Genomic DNA, 26,040 nt, shown 5'->3' with positions numbered 1-26,040 from the left:
TAGCCCTGCGCTCACCTGCACTGGTGTCAGGAAAGGGATATTGGGGGTGGCTTGAACCCAGCCATCCTCCAGGTCGCCCTGCTGGCTGCTTCCCCCCCTGGCCAGCCTAGCTCTGCATGAGAAGCAGCCAACCCACCCAGCCCTTCTGCAGCTGCTCGGCCTGCTCCTATGTCCAGGAGATTGGGAAGCATGGCACTGAGCCAAGATGAACTCTCCTCCCATGCAGATGGTGCTGGGATGAGGAGAGCAGTCTCTCCAAAGTCTTCCCAGTCCAAACACCATCCCCCCCATACAGGGATGGGAGAGGTTAGCAAGTAACGGGCCACTCTCTAGATGCCAGGCACCCCCCTGCCCTCCCAAGGGGCGAGCTGGAAACACGTTCCAGTCACTGCGGAACCAACCTTCCTCATCCTCTGGACGTGCACGTGCTCCGGGGGCAGGAGCAGGACTTTGGTGACGGTCCGAGCGTTCATCTTGGCAACGGGGATGATGAACACAAAGAGCCAGGCGATGAAACAGACCAGGCCATGGGCAAGTGCGAGGACTGGGTAGCCCAGCAAGAGCCAGATATACGTGTTCACACGCCGCTGGTGGGAAGAGCGAAGCAAGGGCTGCGTGAGTGGCCACGGGCAATGCACTTCCAATCAGGAGCCATCGGGGCTCCCCAGCTGTTACTCGGATCTGCTGGGACATCAGCGCAGACCATTACGCCCATGCTTTGGTTATAGGGACCGTACAACTGGAGGAGACCTACTCGGATCCTGTTTCTCCATCTCTTGGCCCAGGGAGTATCGGGGGCAGGGATTCAGAAGCCAGAGAAGTTTCCCTGCTGGTTCTTTCCCATTCCGAGAGGGTATTCAGAGTGCCACAGGACTGCACTGATACAGACCCAGCAGCGTGAGCCAAGCCACAGCTGATCCAGAGTAGGAAGGGCCATGTCTAACTCCCATCCAGGGGTGGGGTGGGGGGCATTTAGACGAGGAAGGGGAACCCAGCTCCTTCTGGCCTCTCTGCTGCGGGAGTCAGATGCAGGCACCTACTGGGCTGATAGCTGGGGAGAGGCCTTACAACTTGAAGTCACAGCTGAGCTGGTGCGTGCCAGTTTGTAGCAGCCATCCCCTGAGCTGTCCATGCCAACAGCACAGGGAGCAGCTCGGGATGGAGCATCTCCGACTCCTCCCTCCGCCCCGGGCAAAGGGCCTTACCCAGTGCGTGGCATCAGCACGGCTGCCAGACTCCTGTGGAGTGCCGGGCGCCAGGTCATGGCGGATGAGGAGGGGGGTGCTCTCTTTCGCCTCGTTCGCCTCCGAGATGACTTCACATTTGTTGAACTTGATGCTGCACTTTCGAGAGTACGTTCTGGTCTAGGAGACGGGAGAGCAGGTCTTCAGAGAGGGGCAGAGATTTGGGGGTGGGGGAGAGTACTGGAGGGGACATCAAAGGAAACCAAGAGGCAGAGAGGATTCAGCCATGAGTAAAGCAGCTTTCCTCTCCCGCAGAGGCTGGTACTGGAGGCCGAGGCTCAGGGCCTGCTCCAGCTCCCTTTGCCAATTTTACATTTGTTCTCTGCAGGTCATGTGATTGCTGCTCCATGCTGGGTCAGGGCCCTGCGTTAGAGGCAGAGAACTGCACCTTCTGCCACGGAGCACGCGATCATTGCTACCACGGTAACAGAGGCCCCGAGCTGCATTGGGTACCTATGCAGGGAATCGTTCCCAACATGGCTCCTTTTCTGGCCAGGATGTAGAAGGCAAGCAAGCCAGCTTCCCCCTGGAGAGGGAGGGAGGGGGCGGGGAAGAGTCTATGCTCGTGCAGTTTTGTCAGCCAGTTGGCTAGGGATCCCCAGTTCAGAACTGGGCACGAATCCTGGCACAGCGAGGAAGCAGGTCGTTCATTTTCCACCCCACCGCTCCCCTCTACCTTCTGAATCACTTTGCCAAATGGCCAGAGAAAATACCCAGCGAGTTCCCAGCACAGCTTCCCTGTGGGGAGAAAGGAGATGGCAGTCAGCTGGGACAAGGCTCCCTGGGATATTTCCCCTTGGCCGGCAAGGCGCTCCCTCTGAGCCAGAGGAGGATTACCAAGGCTGTCCTGGGGGATGGGCCTTGCCTAGGTGGCAGGGAAGGTGACCTGCCCTCACCACCATGAGGAGTGCTGGGTGGAAGGAAGCTCACGGCTCCTATGAAGCGCTCTTGCAGTTTAGCCTAGCTGTTTCTGGGGAGAGGCGAGGCAAGACCGACAGGGTCCAGGAGACAGGACTCTTGCACCAGAAGCAAACTGCCTGCAGTAGCCGCAGAGCTAGAATGGAGGCAGAGCATCCTTCAGTTCTCTGGTCATTGGTAAGGAGACGCTGACTCCTTCCCCCAACAGTTCACCCTGGGGCTTCTGACCCAGGGCCACCAACAGCCTTTTGGTCGGAGGTCCTACTACCTACCAGGAAGGGAAGAGGAGACCATGTATCCAACGGAAACAAAGGATTACCCACTAAGGCCATCCCATCCTGTCTACCACCCTCCCTTGTTGCACTAGGCTGCCTAATTCTTTCTGGGGCCCTGGAGAACAGGAAGTGAAGTCCCAGTGGATGGTGGCCCTTGGCCTTTTCATCCACATAACGCCCGATTAAATCTAGCCACCCTGGAAGAGAGGAAATACCATTTTACAGAGGGGGAAGATGAGCAGGGTTTAGTGATTTGACTTCATGCCCCAAGGGGAGTGTGATCACAGCTCTGGGAGTAGAGCCCAGGAGTCCTTGCATTCAAGCGGTGGCATACAACTTCTCACACTTCCATGAACGGTTTATAGGGGTCTGCAGGCAGGTTTGGGAAGCCGGCTTTTGGGGACAGTGGTCTCACTGCAGCAGGGTAGTGAGATTTGTCCCCTGGATGTTTTATGTAAGAGTTTCACAGCAAGTTCTTTTGCTGCCTACTTATCCATTTGAGGGGGATGACTCTTGGAAGTTGTGCACGCTGCCTGAAGAATCAGAGGCAGCTGCATACCTTAACTTAGGAAATCTTTCACCAATACAAGGTTCAGGCCAGCTGGCAGGCCATTAGATCAACTAGCCTGACCTGCTGCAGATTTTATCCAATAATTCTTGCATCAAACCCAGGAACTTGTGGTTGAATTAGAGTGTCTCTTTTAGCAAGACACTCAGTAATGAGTTAAAGGCTCAGTGATGGAGAATTTACCACATCCCCAATAAATCTGTCCCCATGGTTAATTACTAAAGGGCTGCAAGTTCTCAATCACCTGGAATCTAAGTTATTGGATGTCTTATATTGCCTCCCTACACTTTATATTGCTCCTGTTTTCCTCCCACAGATGTGGTCTAATGTTCTAAGGGGTGGGAAGAATTCAATTTTTGTTGTGTTTCTACAGCAGCTAGGACAACAGGGTCCATGACCAGGGCTCCTAAGCACTACGGCAAGACGTTATTAATGTAACACGAGGTTTATTGTAACCCACTGTTCCATGAGAACCGAGTTGGGTCTAAGAAATAAAACAGCTAGCACAGATCACTGGCAGGGATCGCATTGTGTGTATCCAGTGCACAATGGGCCCTGGCTACTAGGCCTATGACAATACACATCGCAGTTCAAGAGTCTCTGCAGAACGCACCGTATGGAGCTCCCAGTACTGTGAGGAACATCAGGGCAGAAACCAGGAGATAGAGGAGGGACAGCCACCATCCAAACAGCAGCAGGTAGAGGATGTTCCCACAGGTGACTGTGGAACCTGGTAAAGAGAAGATATAAGGATTGAGGGAGCGACCTGTGGAGAAACTAAGATATAAGCTCTGAGGAGCCCATCTGAGGGCGGCCCAGTTGGTCTGGGAGTCAAGTCTCATACCCAGAATTTTGTCCTGGTGAAAGGAGCTGAATTAGTAGCCCTAGAGACTGAAGTCCTGCTTATCCGCTAAATGTGTACAGCTGGGCTTGGGAATCCAATCGCTCACTGCCCACAAGCAAATGAGGAACACTGCCTGGTGGATGAGGTGACTAAGCCCCTACTCTGCAGAATTTAAGCACTCCCTTTTAGATGTTTCAGCCCTTATATCTGCAAAGCTAAAAGCCTGCAACTGTGATGGGATGCAGTGCAGTTTTCCTGATTCTGCGGACAGACTTCTCTGGTACCTCTGCTGCTGCTCAGCTTTGCCCAAAGAGCAGAAGGACACTAACTGGACTGCTGCTATTCCAGAACCCTTAAAGGAGCAGTGGAAGGGTTGTGTTGATTTCACTCTGCTACCGAGAAGAGGTGGGAGACAGACAGTGGCTGGAGCTGTTCATGAGTAACGAGGACTTCCCCCCCACCCCAAGGCTGAGAGGGGAAGTTAGAGTAGCTGGGATGAGAGGAAGAGCTCTCTTCCAGCATAAGAGCTACTATACTGGATCAGACCAATGGTGCATCTAGCCCAGTATCCCGTCTTCTGATAGTGCTTCAGAGGGAATGAACAGAACAGGCAATCGAGCGATCCGTCCTCTGTCATCCACTCCCAGCTTCTGGCAAACAGAGGCTAAGGACACTCAGAGCATGGGGTTCCAACCCTGACCATCTTGGCTAATAGCCATTGCTGGACCTATCCTCCAGGAACTTATCAAATTTTTTGAACCCTGTTACAGTTTTGGCCTTCACAACATCTCCTGACAATGAGTTCCACAGGTTGAAAGCAGGCAGGCTTTGTACTGCAGGCTCCTGATAGCCACAGGCAATGAGGGGGAAAAGCCCCCGATTAGGATGCACCAATAGCACCCCTCTTTCTCTGTAGCTGGGGGCCTTTTGTGGGGAAGAAAGAGGGGTTTCTCCTGGGCGGTGACTTCTATTTCTGCAGATCTCTGCTGCCCTCTTACCATTTTTGTATTCTCCTCTGGCTAAGGAGCTGAGCCCCAGGCTAGTAAGCACCCAGGGAGTTCTTCTGAGCCCCAAGGTACAGCATGGGTAGCAACACCAACTCCCCCAAAATCCCTGGCACTGTATTCAACCCTGGCCCAGAGGAAACTCTGCTAGGACAGGAGAGGTGGCCATCTGCCCATTCCGTTCTTGGCTTCTCTGCGGAGACTGCCAAGTAGCACCAGTTTGGGGGACTCTTATTCACCAGGAGGGGGACTGAGACCAGGGTCATTCCCAGCTCACTGTTTGACTTCAGAAACGGGAACCACATGAGTGACGAAGCTGGTTAGACGGAAGTTAAAAAGAAGAGACAGTCACCAGCAGGAAATGCCTGAAAGCTACATGGATGCCTTTTAAAAACACCATGAGAAAGGATCAAATGAAATGTATACTCCAATTTAAAAAAAAAAAAAAAAAAAAAGTAAGAGGACCAAGAAATGCCACCAGGGCTCAGAGTAAAAGAAGCAGTTAGAGGCAAAAAGACATCCTTTAAAAAATTGGAAGTCAAACCCTACTGTGGAAAATAGAAAGGGCCACAAATTCTAGCAAGTCAAGTATAATTAGGCAGGTTAAAAAAAACCAAACAAATTGAAGAGCAACTCACAAAAGACTCAAACTAACAGCAAAAAAAAAAAAAAAAAAAAAAAGTTACCCCAGAAGCAGGAAGCCTGCCAGACAATCACGGGGCCACCGGACAATGGAACTGTTAAAGGAGCACTCAAGGAAGACCAGGTTATTGTGGAGAAGCTAAATTAATTCTCTGCATCAGTCTTCACTGCAGAGGACAGGAGGGAGACTCCCACGCCTTAGCCATGATTTTTAGGTGAAAAAAATATTGATCACTTCAATCTGGGACAGTTCCTCAGAGTGGTCTTGGAACAAATTGATAAAATTAAACAATAATAAGTCACCAGGACCAGACGGGATTCACCCAAGAGTTCAGAAGGAACTCCAATATGAAATTGCAGAACTAACAACTGTGGTATGAAACCTATCACTTAAATCGGCCTCCATATCAGAAGACTGAGGACAGCTAATGTAATGCCAATTTTTAAAAAGGCTCCAGAGGCGATCCAGGCAGTTACAGGTCAGTGAGTCTCACTTCAGTACCAGGCAAACTGGCTGAAACTATTGTAAAGAACAGAATTAATCAGACACATCGATGAACACAATTTATTGTGGAAGAGTCAACACGGCTTTTGTAAAGGGAAATTGTGCCTCACCAATCTATTAGAATTCTTGGGCGGGGTGGGGGGCGGGGTTCCAAACATGTGCACAAGTGTGATCCAGTGGATATAGTGTACTTGGACTTTCTGAAAGCCTTTCACGAGGTCCCTCACCAGAAGCTCTTAAGCAAAGTAAGCTGTCATGGGATAAGAGGGAAGGTCCTCTCATGGATCAATAACTGGTTAAAAAGAGGTTTCAGAGTAACAGCCGTGTTAGTCTGTATTCGCAAAAAGAAAAGGAGTACTTGTGGCACCTTAGAGACTAACCAATTTATTTGAGCATGAGCTTTCATGAATTAAAAAGACAGGAAACAAAGGGTAAGAATAAATGGTCAGTTTTCAGAATGGAGAGGTGTAAATAGTAGGGTCCCCCAGGGATCTACTGGGACCAGTGTCGTTCGACATCCATAAGTGGTCTAGAAAAAGGGATAAACAGTGAGGTGGCAAAGTTTGCAGATGATACAAAGTTACTCAGGATAGTAATGTTCAAAGCAGACTGCAAAGAGTTACAAAGGGATCTCACGAACCCGGGCAACTGGGCAACAACATGGCAGATGAAATTCACTGTTGATAAAGGCAAAAGTAATGCACACTGGAAAACAATCCCAACTATACATATGAAAAGGGGTCTAAATTAGCTGTTACTACTCAAGAAAGATTTTAGAGTCCTTGTGGATAGTTCTCCGAAAACACTCGCTCAATGTGCAGTGGCAGTCAAAAAAAGCTAACCATGTTAGAAACCACTAGGAAAGGGATAGATAATAAGACAGAAAATATCAGAATGCCTCTGTATAAATCCATGCTTTTGCCCACACCTTGAAGATTGTGTGCAGTTCCCCATCTCAAAAAAAGCTGTATTAGAAATGGAAAAGGTACAGAAAAGGGCAACAAAAAATGACTGGGGTGTGGAACAGCTTCCATATGAGGAGAGATTAAAGAGCCTGGGACTGTTCCCTTAGTCATCTTTCTTTCAAGCTGAAGATGACGGAGGTCTATAAAATCATGAATGAGGTGGAGAACGCGAATGAGGACATGTTGTTATTTACCCCTTTAACACAAGAACTAGGGGTCACCCAATGAAATTAATAGGCAGCATCTTTAAAAACCAAACACAAGGAAGTACTTCTCCACACAATGCACAGTTAACCTGTGGAACTTGTTGCCAGAGGCCGTTGTGAAGGCCAAAAGTATAACTGGGTTTAAAAAAAAAGAGCGAGATAAGTTCCTGGAGAATAGATCCATCAATGGCTTTTAGCAAGATGGTTAGGGATACAACCCCTTGCTCTGGGTGTCCCTAAGCCTCTCTCTGCCAGATTCTGGGACTGGATGACAGGGGATAGATCAATTCTGTTCATTCCCTCTGAAGCATCTGGCACTGGCCACTGTCGGAAGACAGGATACTGGGCTCGATGCACCACTGGTCTGACCCAGTGTGGCCGTTCTTATGTTCTTAACCACCAGGAGGGACTTAGGTCACGGACGTGAGCCAATGATCAATCAATCAATCGATCGATCGCTCACATACACCCCACTGTTAACTGAAGTGAAAAAGCTCTTACTCTGTTACTCCAAGCGGTGGGATACATATGACCCAGGATCTGACCTGCACTGCTCAGCTCAGAGACAGACCAGACAGCTCAAGCCCTAGCTCCCAGCCTTTAAAGGGACGCTCCAAGCCGAATGGGCAGCATGCCCTCTATTTCCAAGATGTGGACAAACATTCCCCTAAAGTTACACTGCCCATTCAGGGAAGCAGTCACGTAAGCAATGGGAATGCAGCACATTAATCAGCTAACTAATGCATTGTATGAGCCAGAGAAGAACGTGGGGGGAAGAAATCCCACCGTGTTGAGTACAAACATTCTGCTGCTGTCCACAGGTCCTTGGAGGTGCCATTTCTACTTGCTACAAGAGTCACAGACATGCACCATTTCCTTTGGGGGCCCAGGACACCACCCTCCTTCAACAGAGAGGGAGAGTTGGTCACAGTTACAGGGCAGTGGCTGCCGCAGTCACCCTGCTGCTGGTCTTGTGGGCAGGCCTGGTGTATGTTACATTATGAATGCCAACGCATGGCCACCATTGCCTTCTGCTGAGGGCAATAGAGTGCTTCCCTTTGGCGGGAGGTGGTCTTAAGGAGGGTATGCACAGAGGCCTGGATTTGGAAGCGGTGGCCCTCACTCGGTGGCACTTTAAACACGAGGGCTGGGTCAGTCCATAGGAGTTTGTGACAATCACCTTCCAGACGTGCTGACAAGTTAGAGGGTTGATGGATTCCAGGTGCCCCTCACTGGCCTTGCAGATAAATATGATCAAAACAGAACTCTCAGGACTGCTAGCTGCCCAGGGGAGAGGGGGATTTAGAGATGCCCTTACCAGAAAGGGGGAGTTTGGGCAGGGCATCATTTCCTACCTGTGGGGCTTTTCACAACGTTCAGATCTGAGTAGAGCTCTTTCACGATTTCCGACCGGTCTTCCCAGGGCCTGGCTGTCACGTGGCTCTTCCATTTCTTAAAGCCAAACTGGGAAGCAGAGAGAAACAAGTCAGACCCCAAGCGACTGCACCTGGCCGGTGCTGCTGTTCCAGAGAGCATGTTCCACTCCTTCCAGCTAGTCAGAAGTGCTGCGGGCTATGGGCAGATATACGGAGGGGGACGGAGGGCAGGAGGCAGTGGCTGCCCCACATTAGGATTGCGGTTCCTAATTCACAGGACGTTGAGAGAGACCGGAGACAGTAGTTCGATCGCACAGGAGCATGTGGGGAGGGGTGGGGGGAGAAGGCAGAGCTGGTGCTCCTCAGACTAATCAGGGAGCCAGCATGCCAGGCTAACTCCAGAGACCAGGAGACAGAGCTGGTGAGGGACTTCTTGTAGAAATAAGACCCCAGCCAGGGCAACCAAACATCAGGATACAGTTGTCTGGGACTAGCCGACTGAGACTAGCCACCAACATAGTAGTGACAACTCCCCTCTGCCCACACCCCTGATTGCACCCCAGAAACCTCAGTCAACTTCTTCACTGCCCAGCCCGGATGAGAAAAGCAGTGGAAGATCCTGTGTGTGGTTAACACACAACATCATCAACAGTGAATACCAGAGCCAGTTAATCCTCGCTAACGAGGACAGACAGGGTAGGTAAGACAAACCAGCAGCACCGTGTCTCATGAGCCTGGGTCAGCTGACTCAGACTTGTGGGGCTGTGGGACAGCAAACAGTGCAGATGTTCCAGGCGAGGGTCTCAGAGCCCAAGTCAATTGAGCCAGGCTCAGACTCGGTGCCGGGGTTTTCTTTGCAGTGTAGATGTACCAAAAGGCATTTTGCCTTCCTGTGACATGAGGGAGGGGTGGTAAAAATCCATCCTCAAATCCCAGAATTCCCTGGAGAAGGGCATGGCAGGTGTGAAGGACTTTCCCCCACAGAATGTTCGATCAGTTCCAATTTGGACTCCATGGCCCGAGTTACCTGTACTGTGTTTCGGTAAGCGAAGGCAGCGAGAATTGGAGGGAATTTCGAAGTTCCCCACAGCACAGCGGAAGGATGGCCTAGCGGCTAGAGAACAAGCCTAGGACTTGAGACCTGGGTTTAATTCCCTGCTTCGCCACAGACTCCCTGTGTGACCTTGGGCATGACCTTTACTCTGTACCCGAGTTCTCATGTGAGTGGGGGGGACAAGAGCCCTGCCCTACCTCCTGGGGCACTGTGAGGATAAGCTATGCAGTGAGGTGCTCAGGCACTAAGGTAATGGGGTGAGAAAAGAACCTCACACAGGTAACATTGGTGCTCTCCCCCAGCCTCTGGTATTAGACACAGGTTACATGCATTTCCCACTCCTAAACTTCATGCACCCCAACCCCCTTCCAGCTGTAGATGTGGAAGTAACTAGACACAAGACTGTGGAAGTAATCTGGACACAAGACCATGACCCCCTCAGCTAAAAGGGGGACGAAGGCAAGTTAGATCACCTGGGATCTTCAGTAGTTTTTGCTCCCCGGTAACCAACGGACTACAAGGGACATTCAGTTGCCTCCAGGTCCTTAGCTTTGGGTCAGACTTTATAAACCCAATGGAAACTGGGCACTGCGTTGCATTGCTCACGGCCATCTAATAACGTGCTTGTAGCCAACATATGCTGATGGGGGAGTAATGGATGGTGTAAGGCTGGGTCTACATGATCATCGTACATAGGTATAACTCCATCATTCAGGAGTGTGAAAAATCCACACCCTGGAGCGACACAGTTATACCGGCCTACCACTTGGTGTAGACAGCGTTGTGGCGATGGGAGAGCGTCTCCCATTGACAAAGCTACCAGCTCTCGGGGGGGGGGGGGGGAAGAAGGGGTGGAGGACCTATGTCAACGGGAGAGGTTCTCCCATTGGTGTAGTAACATCTTCACGGATATAAAATGCTGCCTTGTAGCAACTGCAGTCCTGCCCTAAGCACGCCCCATTGATTGCTTTATGAACAAAGCTTCTGTACGAAGCGAGACAACTGTGTGTGGGGACGGGGTCTCAGAAGCCAGCTCATTTCTGTAGCACTTTGGCACCACCAGCGTCACAGGACTGAGGAGAGCACCTTGTCACCTGTCTGAAGTTCAGACTGCCCAGAACAAGCCCTCAGAGTGCCCTTGTGCTGATCTGTTCTCATCCCGTCTGGAGCTGGTGGCTGGTTGCTGTGGAGCATGCCGCAGAGTGGTTTTGATGAAAAGCCGGTTTGTCATTCCCAGCTAGCTACTGCCCCAGATGAACCAGACCCATTCCGTGCGGAGGCAGCATCAGCAGCCCCAGACCCATGCAGGGCTCAGCAGTTAGGGCTACTTTGCTGAGGTCCTCCAGATTACGTTCAACTGAAATTAATCCAGATTAACGAGCGAAAGGGAGTGAGAAAATTACGATTTTACAGGACAAACAATGGTTGGTTTTCAGATGCATGACTCGCCAGTTTTGCAATTTCACGTAAGTCAGAAGGTGCTATTATGAGATCAGGGCTTCCCCAATGGAAGGGCAATCAATTTGCACAAAGTTAAAGGCTCTGATCAGAGCTACGTCATTCATCAATGATGTGGGGGATGGAAGGGGAAAGGACAGTTCCCACTTTTGCCACACCTAGGGCATCTACCTTTCTGTTCTATTCTACATTGGTTCGTACAACCCCACACAGCATCCACGCAGCTACCATCAGGGCACCGAACATGACTAGTGTGTCCCGTGTGGTTCATTCATAGAATATCAGGGTTGGAAGGGACCTCAGGAGGTCATCTAGTCCAACCCCCTGCTCAAAGCAGGACCAAGCCCCAATTAAATCATCCCAGCCAGGGCTTTGTCAAGCCTGACCTTAAAAACTTCTAAGGAAGGAGATTCTACCACCTCCCTAGGTAACGCATTCCAGTGTTTCACCACCCTCCTAGTGAAAAAGTTTTTCCTAATATCCAACCTAAACTTCCCCCAGAGGGAAAACTGTGTGATCAGTGCAGGGCCGGGAGGAGTTGAGCCATTCCCAGATTCAGATACAGGGTGTTTTTTGTATTTTATTGGTCAATGGGGCAGCTTTTTCTCTGCACCCAGGAAGGTAAAGCACCATTGCTGTTGAGCCTGGGAAGAAGAGAGTGGCCCCCAAACCCACCACTGTGACGGAGATCGCCTTTGCATGCATCTCAAGCCCCCAAAGTTCCTCCCAGAGTCCACACTCTCCAGGATGCTCAGACAGAGTGGTGACTGTCATACAAGTCCCTGCATCAGAGGTCCTTGCTTTTGCTCACCTTGATTCTTGCTCACCTAGTGGCCTTCTTTGTTCTTAGTCTATAAAGAAAGAGGACTACATGGTGGAGGTCAGAGCAGGACAATAAACTCTTCCTTTGGCCGGTTGGCCTCTGCCTCACCCCTTTGGCTTCCCACAGGGTATGAGGGTTTCCCCTTCACCGCCAGGCACCAGCCTCGTTAGATGAGAGTGCTCCCTTGGAAGCAAGCCCTTTGTGGGGTTAGGTGCATCTGCTCCCCAAGGTCTTCTCTCAGGTAGCAGGCTCCTCCTGTCCATTAGCCTGGGGCAGCTAAAACCTTGATCTAGACAAGTGTATTTAGTTACTGACTATCTGGAGAAGCTAGTGTTGTGTACAGCACCTGGGCTGACTGACTTGTCCGACCCATGGCTGAAGAGGAGAACATGCCACGTACAAGGTGACTTGTGCCGCATGTGGCTTTTGAGAGGCTCTATGTGCCAGCCACAATCTAGGAATATAGGCCCATGTTAGATGTGGGTGAACTATGGTTTTAAATTGGAGGTGGGATATTGGCATAAGCAACAGGCCCAAAGCATGTCACCAAAATGGATGAGGTCATGAGACAGAAGAGGTGTGACACACTTGTAGTGACCCTTAGAAAAACCAGTTCTCTTATTTAAGTTCTGTTACCTTAGGCCGAACCTAAGACATGGTTAATTGGGTACCTGGTTCAGTCAATTGGCTAAATGAGAAATGCCTTCATCTTGCTTTAACGAAGGCCCATTACTTGGCAAGGACATCACTTGTTAACAGGTACAGGAAAGTAAACTCTTTAAAAGGGTCAGGCAGATATTAGCAATGAACCAAGTGGGAGTCAACGGTGTCTAAGCACCCCTGGGTTTAGCCCATTTGTAAGTATCTTGGGCAAATGCTTCTGTTGCTGTTTGGATGTAGCGAATTGCTTATTAGTTAGGCATGTTTGTTAAATCGAAAGGTACAATTGCTCTAAAGAAAATATGGTTAAATCAGTGTTGCCGTGATACCCTGCGTAAATAATAATTACAACACATGATCTATGGAAGAGGCACAGCTGATGCGAGTCAGAAAAGGTATTTAGCAAAGCAGCAGGCCTAACATGCAGGTCACTGCCACTAACAGTATAAGAAACATTTAGAAGAGAGACTTAAGCAGGAGGCCAGTTTTCAGCCTCAGATTGGCCAGACGGGGCCTCTAGGAGTTACGCTCAGATTGGCAGCCTGGGTGTAAGAGGAGCGGAATTTTAGAACCATCAGAACACCCCGATCAGGCAGTGCTGTTAACCCCGTTTTACAGATGTGTATGAGAAGTTTAAAATTAGAGAATTAAAGTTAACTTGAGTTTGGTTAAGGAAATGTGCGTGTTGTAAAGAAAGGCCCTGACTAGCAAGTAGCAGGAAGGCTTTGGAAATAGTTATAAAGCCAGAAGGAATGAGGTAGGGTGGATGTCTGGTTCAAACAACAACTAATAAGATAAGGGGACGTTTCTACAAAGGCGGCCTCTGAGCAACAGGTTTAACTGCAAATGATTTTAAATCAAACCAAGAAGATAGTCTTAAAATGAACCAACTTGGCCCTCCCCCAACCCACACACCAGTGTTAAAGCCGATGTGAATCCAGGTGCAACGGGAAAACTGGTGTACAGCAAGAAGGAGGGGAGGAAAGACCTTGGGAGGAGAGGAGGTTGTAAATCTTATCTGGATTAAGACTGGAAACCAGGGTGAACGTCTCAGGTTGGTCTTTAGCTGAAGTCAGTCATTGGCAATGACATCACTTGTTTGTAAGGATATACAAAAAGTAAACTCAAAGGGTTCATTGCTAATACCTGCCTGACCACGCTGGAGCCGACCAGTATGGGGCGGAACACCCCTGGGTTTAGCCCATTTGTAAATATCATGATCAAGTGCTTATAAATATGTTTTGTTACTATCTGGATGTAGTAAGCTGCTTAATAATTAGGCTTTTAATAATAGTTTGAGTGACATTGGGCAAGTCACCCTATGTGCAGCGGCAGTCAAAAAAGCAAACAGAATGCTGGGAATCAAGAAAGGGATAGATAAGACGACAGAAATCATGTTGCCTCTATATAAACCCATGGTACGCCCACATCTTGAATATTGCATGCAGATGTGGTCGCCCTTTCTCAAAAGATAGATATTGGAATTGGAAAAGGTTCAGAAAAGGGCAACAAACATTATTAGGGGTATAGAATGGCTTCCGTATGAGGAGAGATTAATAAGACTGGGACTTTTCAGCTTGGAAAAGAGGCGACTAAGGGGGGATATGATCGAGGTCTATAAAATCATGAGTGGTGTAGAGAAAGTAAATAAGGAAGTGTTATTTACTCCTTCTCATAATACAAGAACAAGGGGCCATCAAAAGGAAATTAATAGGTAGCAGGTTTAAAACAACCATTTGACCTTTGGATTTAATAAAGGCATTTATGGTTAAATTGTGTTTGGTGATTTCCCATATTAATTTCAAATAATAATTCCAGCAGACGGGAAATTAAGGCACAAAGGTTAAGTGACTTGCCCAATGTCACAAGAAGTCTGTAACAGAGCAGGGAATGGATACCAGGTCTCAAGGCCTAGGTTAGTACTCTAACCACTGAGCCACCCTTCGTCTCAGACACTGGAGTAAGACAACCGACCCCATCACCCCAGTGCTAGACCCCCGTTGCAGGAGTGGGTTTTTACAGACTAGGCTCCTCACAGAAACAGCTGACACAGTGCCCCGGACTGTGCAGTGCCCACACTTCTGTAGGGAATCCGAACAACTGCCCTGAGCGAAGGAAAGAGCCTAGTAGCCACAGCGGAGAACAGAGAAGCACTTTCTGAAGCACCCTAGCTTGAGAGCATATGTGCCAGCAGAGAGGTTGCAGCCCTCATGGAGATTCTGGGCTTTCAGCCACTGATGCATGACCCCAAAGAGAGAAGGGTGCGGGTGAGGAGGAGAACACAGAACAAACCTTATAGTTGTTGGAGAGTTTGTTGGCTTCCACCTCGTTTTCCGCAGTGATGGTGGTTTTCACCAGGCAGCCGTCACAAATTTGCACCTCGTCGGAGAGGTGCTGGCAGCAGGCAGGTGTTGAGATCACTGCGCAAGAGACCAGCGAGGAGAAACCCAAGATTTAGACACACATCACCCCCAGCCAGAGCCCCACAGCCAGCTATAGGGCTGCCCTGTAAGGATCCTGCATGTCTGGCCTGTAGGGCTGCTCAGAGAATCATAGAATATCAGGGATGGAAGGGACCTCAGGAGGTCATCTAGTCCAACCCCCTGCTCAAAGCAGGACCGATCCCCAATTAAATCATCTCAGCCAGGGCTTTGTCAAGCCTGACCTTAAAAACTTCTAAGGAAGGAGATTCCACCACCTCCCTAGGTTACGCATTCCAGTGTTTCACCACCCTCCTAGTGAAAAAGTTTTTCCTAATATCCAACCTAATTCTCCTCCACTGCAACTTGAGATCATTACTCCTCGTTCTGTCATCTGCTACCATTGAGAATAGTCTAGAGCCATCCTCTTTGGAACCCCCTTTCAGGTAGTTGAAAGCAGCTATCAAATCCCCCCTCAGTCTTCTCTTCTGTAGACTAAACATCCCCAGTTCCCTCAGCCTCTCCTCATAAGTCATGTGTTCCAGTCCCCGAATCATTTTTGTTGCCCTCCGCTGGACGTTTTCCAATTTTTCCACATTCTTCTTGTAGTGTGGGGCTCAAAACTGGACACAGTCTCCAGATGAGGCCTCACCAGTGTCGAATAGAGAGGAACGATCACGTCCCTCAATCTGCTGGCAATGCCCCTACTTATACAGCCCAAAATGCCATTGGCCTTCTTGGCAACAAGGGCACACTGATTCATATCCAGCTTCTCGTCCACTGTAACCCCTCGGTCCTTTTCTGCAGAACTGCTGCCTAGCCATTCGGTCCCTAGTCTGTAGCGGTGCATGGGATTCTTCCGTCCTAAGTGCAGAGTCCTGCACTTATCCTTGTTGAACCTCAGATTTCTTTTGGCCCAATCCTCCAATTTGTCTAGGTCCCTCTGTATCCTATCCCTACCCTCCAGCGTATCTACCACTCCTCCCAGTTTAGTGTCATCTGCGAACTTCCTGAGGGTGCAATCCACACCATCCTCAGATCATTTATGAAGATATTGAACAAAACCGGCCCCAGGACCGACCCTTGGGGCACTCCACTTGATACCGGCTGCCAACTAGACATGGAGTCATTGATCACTACCCGTTGAGCCTGACAATCTAGCCAGCTTTCTATCCACCTTATAGTCCATTCATCCAGCCCATACTTCTTTAACTTGCTGGCAAGAATACTGTGGGAGACCATGTCAAAAGCTTTGCTAAAGTCAAGGAACAACACGTCCACTGCTTTCCCTTCATCCACAGAGCCCGTTATCTCGTCACAGAAGGCAATTAGATTAGTCAGGTATGACTTGCCCTTGGTGAATCCATGCTGACTGTTCCTGATCACTTTCCTCTCCTCAAAGTCCTTCAGAATTGATTCCTTGAGGACCTGCTCCATGATTTTTCCAGGGACTGAGGTGAGGCTGACTGGCCTGTAGTTCCCAGGATCCTCCTTCTTCCCTTTTTTAAAGATGGGCACTACATTAGCCTTTTTCCAGTTGTCTGGGACTTCCCCCGATCACCATGAGTTTTCAAAGATAATGGCCAATGGCTCTGCAATCACATCCGCCAACTCCTTTAGCACTCTTGGATGCAATGAATCCGGCCCCATTGACTTGTGCACGTCCAGCACCACTTCTTTCTCCACAGAGGGCTGGTCACCTCCTCCCCATGCTGTGCTGCCCAGTGCAGCAGTCTGGGAGCTGACCTTGTTCGTGAAGACAGAGGCAAAAAAAGCACTGAGTACATTAGCTTTTTCCACATCCTCTCTTACTAGGTTGCCTCCCTCATTCAGTAAGGGGCCCACACTTTTCTTGGCTTTCTTCTTGGCTAACATACCTGAAGAAACCCTTCTTGTTACTCTTAACATCTCTTGCTAGCTGCAACTCCAGGTGTGATCTGGCCTTCCTGATTTCACTCCTGCATGCCCGAGCAATATTTTTATACTCGTCTCTGGTCATTTGTCCAAACTTCCACTTCTTGTAAGCCTCTTTTTTGTATCTAAGATCAGCAAGGATTTCACTGTGAAGCCAAGCTGGTCGCCTGCCATATTTACTATTCTTTCTACACATCGGGATGGTTTGTCCCTGTAACCTCAATAAGAATTCTTTAAAATACAGCCAGCTCTCCTGGACTCCTTTCCCCCTCATGTTATTCTCCCAGGGGATCTTGCCCATCAGTTCCCTGAGGGAGTCAAAGTCTGCTTTTCTGAAGTCCAGGGTCCGTATTCTGCTGCTTTCCTTTCTTCCTTGTGTCAGTATCCTGAACTCAACCATCTCATGGTCACTGCCTCCCAGGTTCCCATCCACTTTTGCTTCCCCTACTAATTCTTCCTGGTTTGTGAGCAGCAGGTCAAGAAGAGCTCTGCCCCTAGTTGGTTCCTCCAGCACTTGCACCAGGAAATTGTCCCCCACATTTTCCAAAAACTTCTTGGATTGTCTGTGCACCGCTGTATTGCTCTCCCAGCAGGTATCCGGGTGATTGAAGTCTCCCATGAGAACCAGGGCATGCGATCTAGTAACTTCTGCGAGTTGCTGGAAGAAAGCCTCGTCCACCTCATCCCCCGGTCCGGTGGTCTATAGCAGACTCCCACCATGGCATCACCCTTGTTGCTCACGCTTCTAAACTTAATCCAGAGACTCAGGTTTTTCTGCAGTTTCATACTTGTGCTCTGAGCAGTATACTGCTCTCTTACATACAGTGCAACTCCCCCACCTTTTCTGCCCTGCCTGTCCTTCCTGAACAGCTTATATCCATCCATGGCAGTACTCCAGTCATGTGAGTTATCCCACCAAGTCTCTGTTATTCCAATCACATCATAATTCCTTGACTTTGCCAGGACTTCCAGTTCTCCCTGCTTGTTTCCCAGGCTTCGTGCATTTGTGTATAGGCACTTGAGGTAACCTACAGATCGCCCCTCTTTCTCAGTATGAGGCAGGAGCCCTTCCCTCTCACGCGCTCCTGCTTCCTCCCGGTATCCCACTTACCTCAGGGCTTTGGTCTCCTTCCCCTGGTGAACCTAGTTTAAAGCCCTCCTTATTAGGTTAGCCAGCCTGCTTGCGAAGATGCTCTTCCCTCTCTTCGTTAGGCGGAGCCCATCTCTGCCTAGCACTCCTCCTTCTTGGAACACCATCCCACAGTCAAAGAATCCAAAGCCTTCTCTCCGACACCACCTGCGTAGCCATTCGTTGACTTCCACGATTCGACGGTCTCTACCCCGGCCTTTTCCTTCCACGGGGAGGATGGACGAGAGCTAGTACAATATTATTTATTTGTATTACCATAGCCCCTTTGGAGCCATGGCCAGGATCCCATTCTACTAGATGCTGAACAAACACAAAACACTGAGACAAAATACATTTGCAAGTCTCAGCAAGAAGAATGTCCCAGCATCAGTTCGCTGCTATTTGTAAGGTCAAATTATTAGTTATTCACCCCGGGCAGACAGCTGATGGATATTTGGGTGAGTGGTTCTAATCCACACGTCGCAATCAGGGAGTAGAAGCAGTGCCATATGACCAGCCAGACCCCATGAATGGGAGACACTCAAGCCACCCACCACTGTTCCTCCAAACCAGTGGTTCCCTAAGCTAGGGCCTGCTGCACATCACAAAATCCGGAGCGCTTGCTGGGGGTGCGTGGAGAGCTGGCTGCTCACACGGTGCTGGCTCCAGGAGCGAAATTGGAGAAGACATGCTAAAAGATCCATTCCTCATAGACTTTAAGGCCAGCAAGGAGCAATCATGATCATCTAGTCTCACCTGCTGAGTACAGGCCACAGAAAATCACCCACCCTCTCCTGTGGTAGGCCCATAACCTTGGGATTTAATGTGCCAGTTCCTTTAATATTCTTGGATGGAGATTTTCCAGGCGCGCCCCCTCCCCTCCCCCAATTTGGTCCCATAAAGCACTTTCCCTGCATTACTTTTCTTGTGAATTTCTAGATTTTTCCACTGCAACTAACAGGAGAGGAGGTCCCCGAGCCCCATCTCTCATTGGACAGGCGGTTCCCTGCTATGGGGACGTTTGAGGACCCCCATGGCAAACAGTTCAACACAGCCACATTCCCAAAAGTCACAAGTGCTTTGGAAAACACGCAATAGAAATGATTCATAACCAGTCCTTCCAGCCAGTCTCAGGAGCACATGAGAAGGGACAAGACAGCCCCGTCGTTCTCTGTGGATTTTGCGAGGATGTTGCTGTGACCAGAGAGAAGGAAAAGGACTAAACCATGCAGACATGAGAAATAACAAAGAGCTGATTACGCATTTGTCAAATTCAGTACGCCACACAGGGGAAGTTACCATGAGAGAACTGCGGGGGTTGCACCCAAGGTGTATGATTATTAGCTAATTGCATACCCTAAACACTGCCCCCCCTCCGCCCACGGTCAGCATTCCCACTGTATGGGCACAGGAATGGTGGGAGAGAGGTAAAGCAGCAATGGCCCAGCGTTCTTGGCACAGACTGTGCCTCGAATAGCGGCTTTTGACGTAGAACTGTTTAACCCTTTCATTGCTGCTCCCCCTGTTGCTGTTCACGGAAGTCAAGGGAACGCCACCGTATTCTACCTACAGCATTCGCAAGCAGTCCCTTGGCAAGAGCATTATTCCTCCTATCTAGCTAGATGCAGGTCATGAGAGCACTCCTTGTCTGAAGTCTGCTCTGGCCCAGCATCACTTCCTTGCTCTCTTCATAATCACTTTTTAAGCATTGGGTATTTTTGCAACCAGAGATCAGTCTCCTCCCCTGGGTAGGTGCTAGGTTAGCCTGCCAGTAGAGGAATACGTTACAAGAAGTTTTATTTCAAGATCTTTGATGCTAGAAAACCTGAAGTGCTTGCTATTACAAATAAGCTATACTCGCCATGCTAATATAATACCATTTACCACAATAGGATTTCAGGGGATCCACCCATACAACAAGCATTTATTAGTTAGAGCCCAGGACTCCTGGGTTCTGTTCCCAGCTCTCCCATCCACTTAAAGTCACTCTATGTCCCAGATCTGCTCCTCTAAGAGAAGGCAGATTGCCTCTCCTCACACCATGAGAGGCAGGCATCACTTGTATTTGCCAAGCATTTAGATCCTTCAACCAAAGGTGCTAGGTGAGTGCCACAGGGTTCTGGTGTGACACCCCAGAGCTGGAGAAGGTGGTCAGAGACCGACCCCTTTGCACTTGGAGCCCCCCTTGCATTCCCCGGGCTGTCTGCACAGTTTCTGCTGCAGTGCATTTCTTAGCTACGGAGCATCAGCCACCTCATCCTCTCCTCTCAAGAGGGACTGAATGAGAAAGGCGCCCTCTATAACCCTTTCCCATTGCCCCAGGGCCAACTCTGTGCAGTAAGCCCAGCACCATTCCAGGCAACCCTTTCAGCTCTGCTTACCCGGCAGTATCCTGGGCGTCATTATGCTATGCTGATGGGATCCCGAATGCATGTCCCCAAGGTCTCCATGGGTGTTGTTAATGGCAGCACAGTGCCGGTCACACAGCGACCCTCGCCGATGGGGGTCGACCCGATGCTCAAATTCCTTGTGGAAATCTGAAACGCATACGGTAAAGGGAGAGTGAGCAAAGTAGCCAGTCGCCATCGGGGTGCAGTGCTTCTAACCGGGAGCCGTTATGGATCCCAGACTGTCATTATTAGGAACAGGCAGGATGGGGGAGAGAAATGCTGAAGGTGAGAAAGCACGGATGGAGGGGAAGAAAGGCCAAATCAGAAGAGACAATAGAGAAACTCCTCCACGGCAACAAACACTGGAGGACTTTTTCCAGTGAGCGTCACTTGCTGTATTCTGTCGAGCTCATAGACTATCAGGGTTGGAAGGGACCTCAGGAGGTTATCCTGTCCAAGCCCCCTGCTCAAAGCAGGGCCCATCCCCCATTTTTGCCCCAGATCCCAAATGGCCCCCTCAAGGATTGAACTCACAACCCTGGGTTTAGCAGGCCAGTGCCCAAACCACTGAGCTATCCCTCCCCCCCTTCTCGCTTAGGTCATCCTTGGGGAAGGCACCCCATTTTTACAGCTCTGTGGACTTACACAGCAGCCAGTAGATGCATCAAGGAGGAAAACTCAAGTGGGAGGCAGTATTTTTGTTACATAGAATGTTTGCTTCCTGCTGGGTTAGAGGCAATGGTGGGTTGGCGGTCTCTAGATGGGGTAATCTGAAGGTTACCTTTGGGCAAGGAAAGGGGGCCCAGGTTCCACCCCTCCCTGCAGACGTTATAAAGCCCCCTTGTTTTCCTTCTGACGTTGGCAGGTTTGGCCTAGATAGATCCGTTTCAGGGTGGGGCTGGAAAAACTCTACTCTTGCTACCACCAGAGCAGAGGACAGATCAAGCAACCCAAAAATTCCAGCCAAGTTACACGCTCACCCAACAGAGGTCCACTGTGAATCAGATGACAGCTAGGATAACAAAACACAGCTCACAGGGCTGGTTTGGAAGTGGCTTCACATGATCGTCACCAAACTAACCAATTATACTGTCACGGTTACACCAGTTTGACTGACTGACAAGGTCCCTGGGGCTTCAGAGACAGAGCCTGGAGCTGGTTTAACCCATTGGTCACCTCCAACAGCGTACGGCTTTCAAATCATTTCAGTTTCCCCTTTATGTTTAGGGGATCAATCCTCCTCCCCCTTCCCCCACCCTATTTGTTGACAAAAGATGCTAGGTAAGGTCAGTTTCTAGGGGTGTCAAAGGGCAGATGATCAAGCTAGTTTCCAGCATGTACCCCATCTACCTACCTCTAGGTACAAAAAATGGGACTTCAAAGTTGGTATTGTCTAAACCTGCCATGGGTCCCCAGAACACCCCTACACACAGAAATATTGTCCGACTGCCCTTTGCAGTGCCTAGCACTATATTGTACAATGCTGATCCACCCTGCTAAGACAGGCTGAAGGCAGAGGCGCCAGGAGAATAAAATCTGGCTACACATCTGGTCTTGAGTCACAGCTATTCATGCTTTATAACCAGTTCTTTCAAGCACTAATACAATAGGGCAGCTTAGACAGACAAAGAAGGGGCACTTTCAAGATAAAGCCATACATTTAAAGGTTACTTGTGCATGGTTTAGATAATGGAACTGAAAGAATTTGAGGAGTCTAGTTTATTTTTCACCAGTGTTGCCAACTCTCACCACATTATTGCCGGTCTCACCATTTTTATATTTTTTTCCTTAAAGACCCAGCTTCTGGAATCATGCTATTGCACGAAAATATCAGCTTTCATGTAAGTTTCTAGACGCGCTATCTCAGAGTAAAAGCTTGTAAATTTAGAGCTTGTGCACCCTAGAGACTGGGGGGGGGGGAAAGAACCAGAAGGTAATTGAATAACTACAAAATAGTTTTAAAATCTCACGATTCTTAAGCCAATGCCATGATTGTTGGCAGTCTGGGGTTGACAATGCTTCTGCGCTCATCCTCAAGTCTCCTACCTGGAGGAGATTTAAATTGGCCTTACAGACTCCGTTCTGCTTAGACTAGATTCATAGCAAGCAGCACACCCAAGTTGGTTGTTGTTTCCCCAAGCGTGGCACGCCGCAGACTGCCCATAGACTGAGCTTCCCGGCCTAGGCCTGGCCCTTGCATCTAGCACACGGGGTGGGTGCTACCAGAAGCAAACATGTTTCACTCAGAACACACAGCAAGATACACTCGCTTGGTTAGCCCACGTTTTATATCCAGGAAGGGTTATGCACCCCATGCACAAACACAGCCTGGGTTCAGGGTCTCCCACACCAGCAGGATGCTGCATTAGCACCCGCAGGGGCATCCGCACCTCATAGAGGTTTTCCACTGGGTTTCAGAGGTTGTTATTCGGTGCCAAGGTTTATAAAGCCTCAGATGCTCAGTAAATTGGGGACCCGAGTTAATCCAAGATCCCTAACCTTTCTGTGGGGCAGGGCTCTATTTATACATCAACAGAAAGGAGCCAGAGAATTATTTGGCGAGCTCGAGCCAGCAGGTGTCCGCCTTGCTCTGCCCAGGAGAGGGTCTGGGCGGCATCGCGGGAGCCAAGACTTAGTCCGGCTTGGGCCGGGGCTGCAGCAGCCCCCCGGTTTTCGTGCACGCCGGCGAGGGCTGGGGCCGGGAACGGGAGGCTGCTCCCCGGCCTCTCGGCACGAGCCGAGGGAGCAGGCGCGGCCCGTGGCCGGCTAGCGGGACTCTTCCCCCTCCAGGGCAGCCTGACGCGCGGCACCAGACGGCGGCTCGCCCCGCCGCGCCCCCAGCCGCAGCCACGGCCCCTCTCGGGGCCCAGCGAGCTCCCGGTGCAGCGGGGACGGGAGCTCCCCCGCGGCTTGCAAACCAACCCCCGGCCCCCTTGCAGGCGCCCCCCGGCCGCTCACCGAAGGTGTCGTGCGTGTGGCGGCGGCGGCCGGGGTCCGACTCGTGGGACATGGCAGCTCCCCCGGGGATCAGCACGTGCGGCGGCAGCAGCCGGGCCTGCAGCCGGGGGATTTAAAGGACGGCGCGGAGCATGCGCCTGGCACCGTCCCCCCCCCCGCCTCCTCCTCCGTCTCCGGGGCGAGGAGGGGAACGTGTGCGCCCAGCACGGCCCGCCGGGGTGTCCTAGGGGTGCCCGGACCCTGCCCCCCCGCGCCGGGTGCGCGGAGCTGCCAGGGGTGCGCGGATCTGCCAGGGGTGCCCGGACCCTGCCCCCCGCGCCGGGTGCGCGGAGCTGCCAGGGGTGCCCGGACCCTGCCCCCCGCGCCGGGGTGCGCGGAGCTGCCAGGGGTGCCCGGACCCTGCCCCCCGCGCCGGGGTGCGCGGAGCTGCCAGGGGTGCCCGGACCCTGCCCCCCGCGCCGGGGTGCGCGGAGCTGCCAGGGGTGCCCGGACCCTGCCCCCCGCGCCGGGTGCGCGGAGCTGCCAGGGGTGCCCGGACCCTGCCCCCCGCGCCGGGGTGCGCGGAGCTGCCAGGGGTGCCCGGACCCTGCCCCCCGCGCCGGGGTGCGCGGAGCTGCCAGGGGTGCCCGGACCCTGCCCCCCGCGCCGGGGTGCGCGGAGCTGCCAGGGGTGCCCGGACCCTGCCCCCCGCGCCGGGGTGCGCGGAGCTGCCAGGGGTGCCCGGACCCTGCCCCCCGCGCCGGGGTGCGCGGAGCTGCCAGGGGTGCCCGGACCCTGCCCCCCGCGCCGGGTGCGCGGAGCTGCCAGGGGTGCCCGGACCCTGCCCCCCGCGCCGGGGTGCGCGGAGCTGCCAGGGGTGCCCGGACCCTGCCCCCCGCGCCGGGTGCGCGGAGCTGCCAGGGGTGCCCGGACCCTGCCCCCCGCGCCGGGGTGCGCGGAGCTGCCAGGGGTGCGCGGATCTGCCAGGGGTGCCCGGACCCTGCCCCCCGCGCCGGGGTGCGCGGATCTGCCAGGGGTGCCCGGACCCTGCCCCCCGCGCCGGGGTGCGCGGATCTGCCAGGGGTGCCCGGACCCTGCCCCCCGCGCCGGGGTGCGCGGATCTGCCAGGGGTGCCCGGACCCTGCCCCCCGCGCCGGGTGCGCGGAGCTGCCAGGGGTGCCCGGACCCTGCCCCCCGCGCCGGGTGCGCGGAGCTGCCAGGGGTGCCCGGACCCTGCCCCCCGCGCCGGGGTGCGCGGAGCTGCCAGGGGTGCCCGGACCCTGCCCCCCGCGCCGGGGTGCGCGGAGCTGCCAGGGGTGCCCGGACCCTGCCCCCCGCGCCGGGGTGCGCGGAGCTGCCAGGGGTGCCCGGACCCTGCCCCCCGCGCCGGGGTGCGCGGAGCTGCCAGGGGTGCCCGGACCCTGCCCCCCGCGCCGGGGTGCGCGGAGCTGCCAGGGGTGCCCGGACCCTGCCCCCCGCGCCGGGGTGCGCGGAGCTGCCAGGGGTGCCCGGACCCTGCCCCCCGCGCCGGGGTGCGCGGAGCTGCCAGGGGTGCCCGGACCCTGCCCCCCGCGCCGGGGTGCGCGGAGCTGCCAGGGGTGCCCGGACCCTGCCCCCCGCGCCGGGGTGCGCGGAGCTGCCAGGGGTGCCCGGACCCTGCCCCCCGCGCCGGGGTGCAGTCACGGGGGCCCAGTTGTGCGTGCATCTTGCACCTCCCACCGGAGCGCGTCCCTTGAAGAGCCCAGGGCTGTTGCCAGTCCCGGGGCCTCGGAAAATCATGTGTCAGACCCCCCCCCCCCTCCTCAGATCATGAGATTGGCTTAAAAATCGAGGGATTTTTTTTAAATGAAACCCGGGTTCTCTTTATTTGCCTTCCAGTTTCTGAGCCTGTAGGGTGCTCTCGGGGCACACATCTGGCTGACAGCAGGAGCCTCTCCTGCGGGGAGGGGGCCGCAAGGAGGGGCGCCCCTATCCTCCCCAGGCAGCTGGGGCTCCCCCTGGCAGCAGCCCCGCCGCCAGCGCTGACAGCGGTTTCTAAGTGAGGTTGAGAAGCCCGACTCACGCTCATGACTCAAGGTTTAATTTTACTTGGAAATGGGGTGACCCCTTTTCAACATGCAAGGCGGGACACACGGAGGAGCCCCAGGCATGGGTGGCACCTCCTATAGGCTGGGGAATGCTGTGCCTCTCCAAACAGCCCCGCCTGGCCTGCCCAGGCGCTGCCCGGAGGACCCTCCTGCTTGCCCACTTCCCCCTGGCCCCAGGCAGGCGGCTACTCTTCTGGGAAGGGGGCTGGGGCTAGGGTGGCTGACCTATGGCCGGGACTTGGGGTGGCTGGGGCCGCACAGCGCTGGGGGCCCTGGGGCCAAGCTGATGGCACTGGGGCTGCCTGCCCTGTGCTCGGGGTGGAGGGGGGGTGTTGGTGGGGCTGCGGCGCTCTGGGGCAGGGGGCCGCACTGTCTGCCCCGGGCTCTGGGGCTGGAGGTGCTCAGGCAGCCCGGGAGGGGCAGGGCCTTGGGCAGAAGGGGCAGGCTGGACCGGGGGCTTGCCTCCCCGAGCCCGTGGCTCACCCACTGCCCATGGGCCCCACCCCTCCCTGTGGCCATGCCCCCTACTCCTCATGGACTGCCTGAGGCCCTGCCCCCTGGCTAGGCCAGAAAGCCAGAGCTGCCAAAGACGCTGAGGGGGGGAAGCCCCGGACCCTCCAC

General features: G+C 52.7%; 1 protein-coding gene across 3 annotated transcripts in view; it reads right to left on the bottom strand.

The window, feature by feature from the left end:
- LOC140905487 (uncharacterized) overlaps nt 1–23,461 on the bottom strand; it is a 45,169-nt gene extending 21,708 nt beyond the window's left edge. For all 3 annotated transcript variants that reach the window (XM_073328917.1, XM_073328920.1, XM_073328918.1), the window contains exons 1-8: nt 23,354–23,461; nt 20,387–20,542; nt 14,835–14,962; nt 8,527–8,635; nt 3,619–3,735; nt 1,921–1,982; nt 1,206–1,364; nt 402–587 (exon numbers count right to left, since the gene is read on the bottom strand). In XM_073328917.1, coding sequence (XP_073185018.1) covers nt 402–587; nt 1,206–1,364; nt 1,921–1,982; nt 3,619–3,735; nt 8,527–8,635; nt 14,835–14,962; nt 20,387–20,542; nt 23,354–23,405 — 969 coding nt within the window. In that variant the 5' untranslated portion in view covers nt 23,406–23,461. The remainder of the gene's footprint in view (nt 1–401; nt 588–1,205; nt 1,365–1,920; nt 1,983–3,618; nt 3,736–8,526; nt 8,636–14,834; nt 14,963–20,386; nt 20,543–23,353) is intronic.
- Between the last annotated feature and the right edge of the window lie 2,579 nt (nt 23,462–26,040).

This window comes from Lepidochelys kempii, chromosome 1 (genome assembly GCF_965140265.1).
Source record: "Lepidochelys kempii isolate rLepKem1 chromosome 1, rLepKem1.hap2, whole genome shotgun sequence".
In the NCBI taxonomy this organism is placed as follows: Eukaryota; Metazoa; Chordata; order Testudines; family Cheloniidae; genus Lepidochelys; species Lepidochelys kempii.
This window is presented reverse-complemented; position numbering and strand designations above follow the sequence as displayed.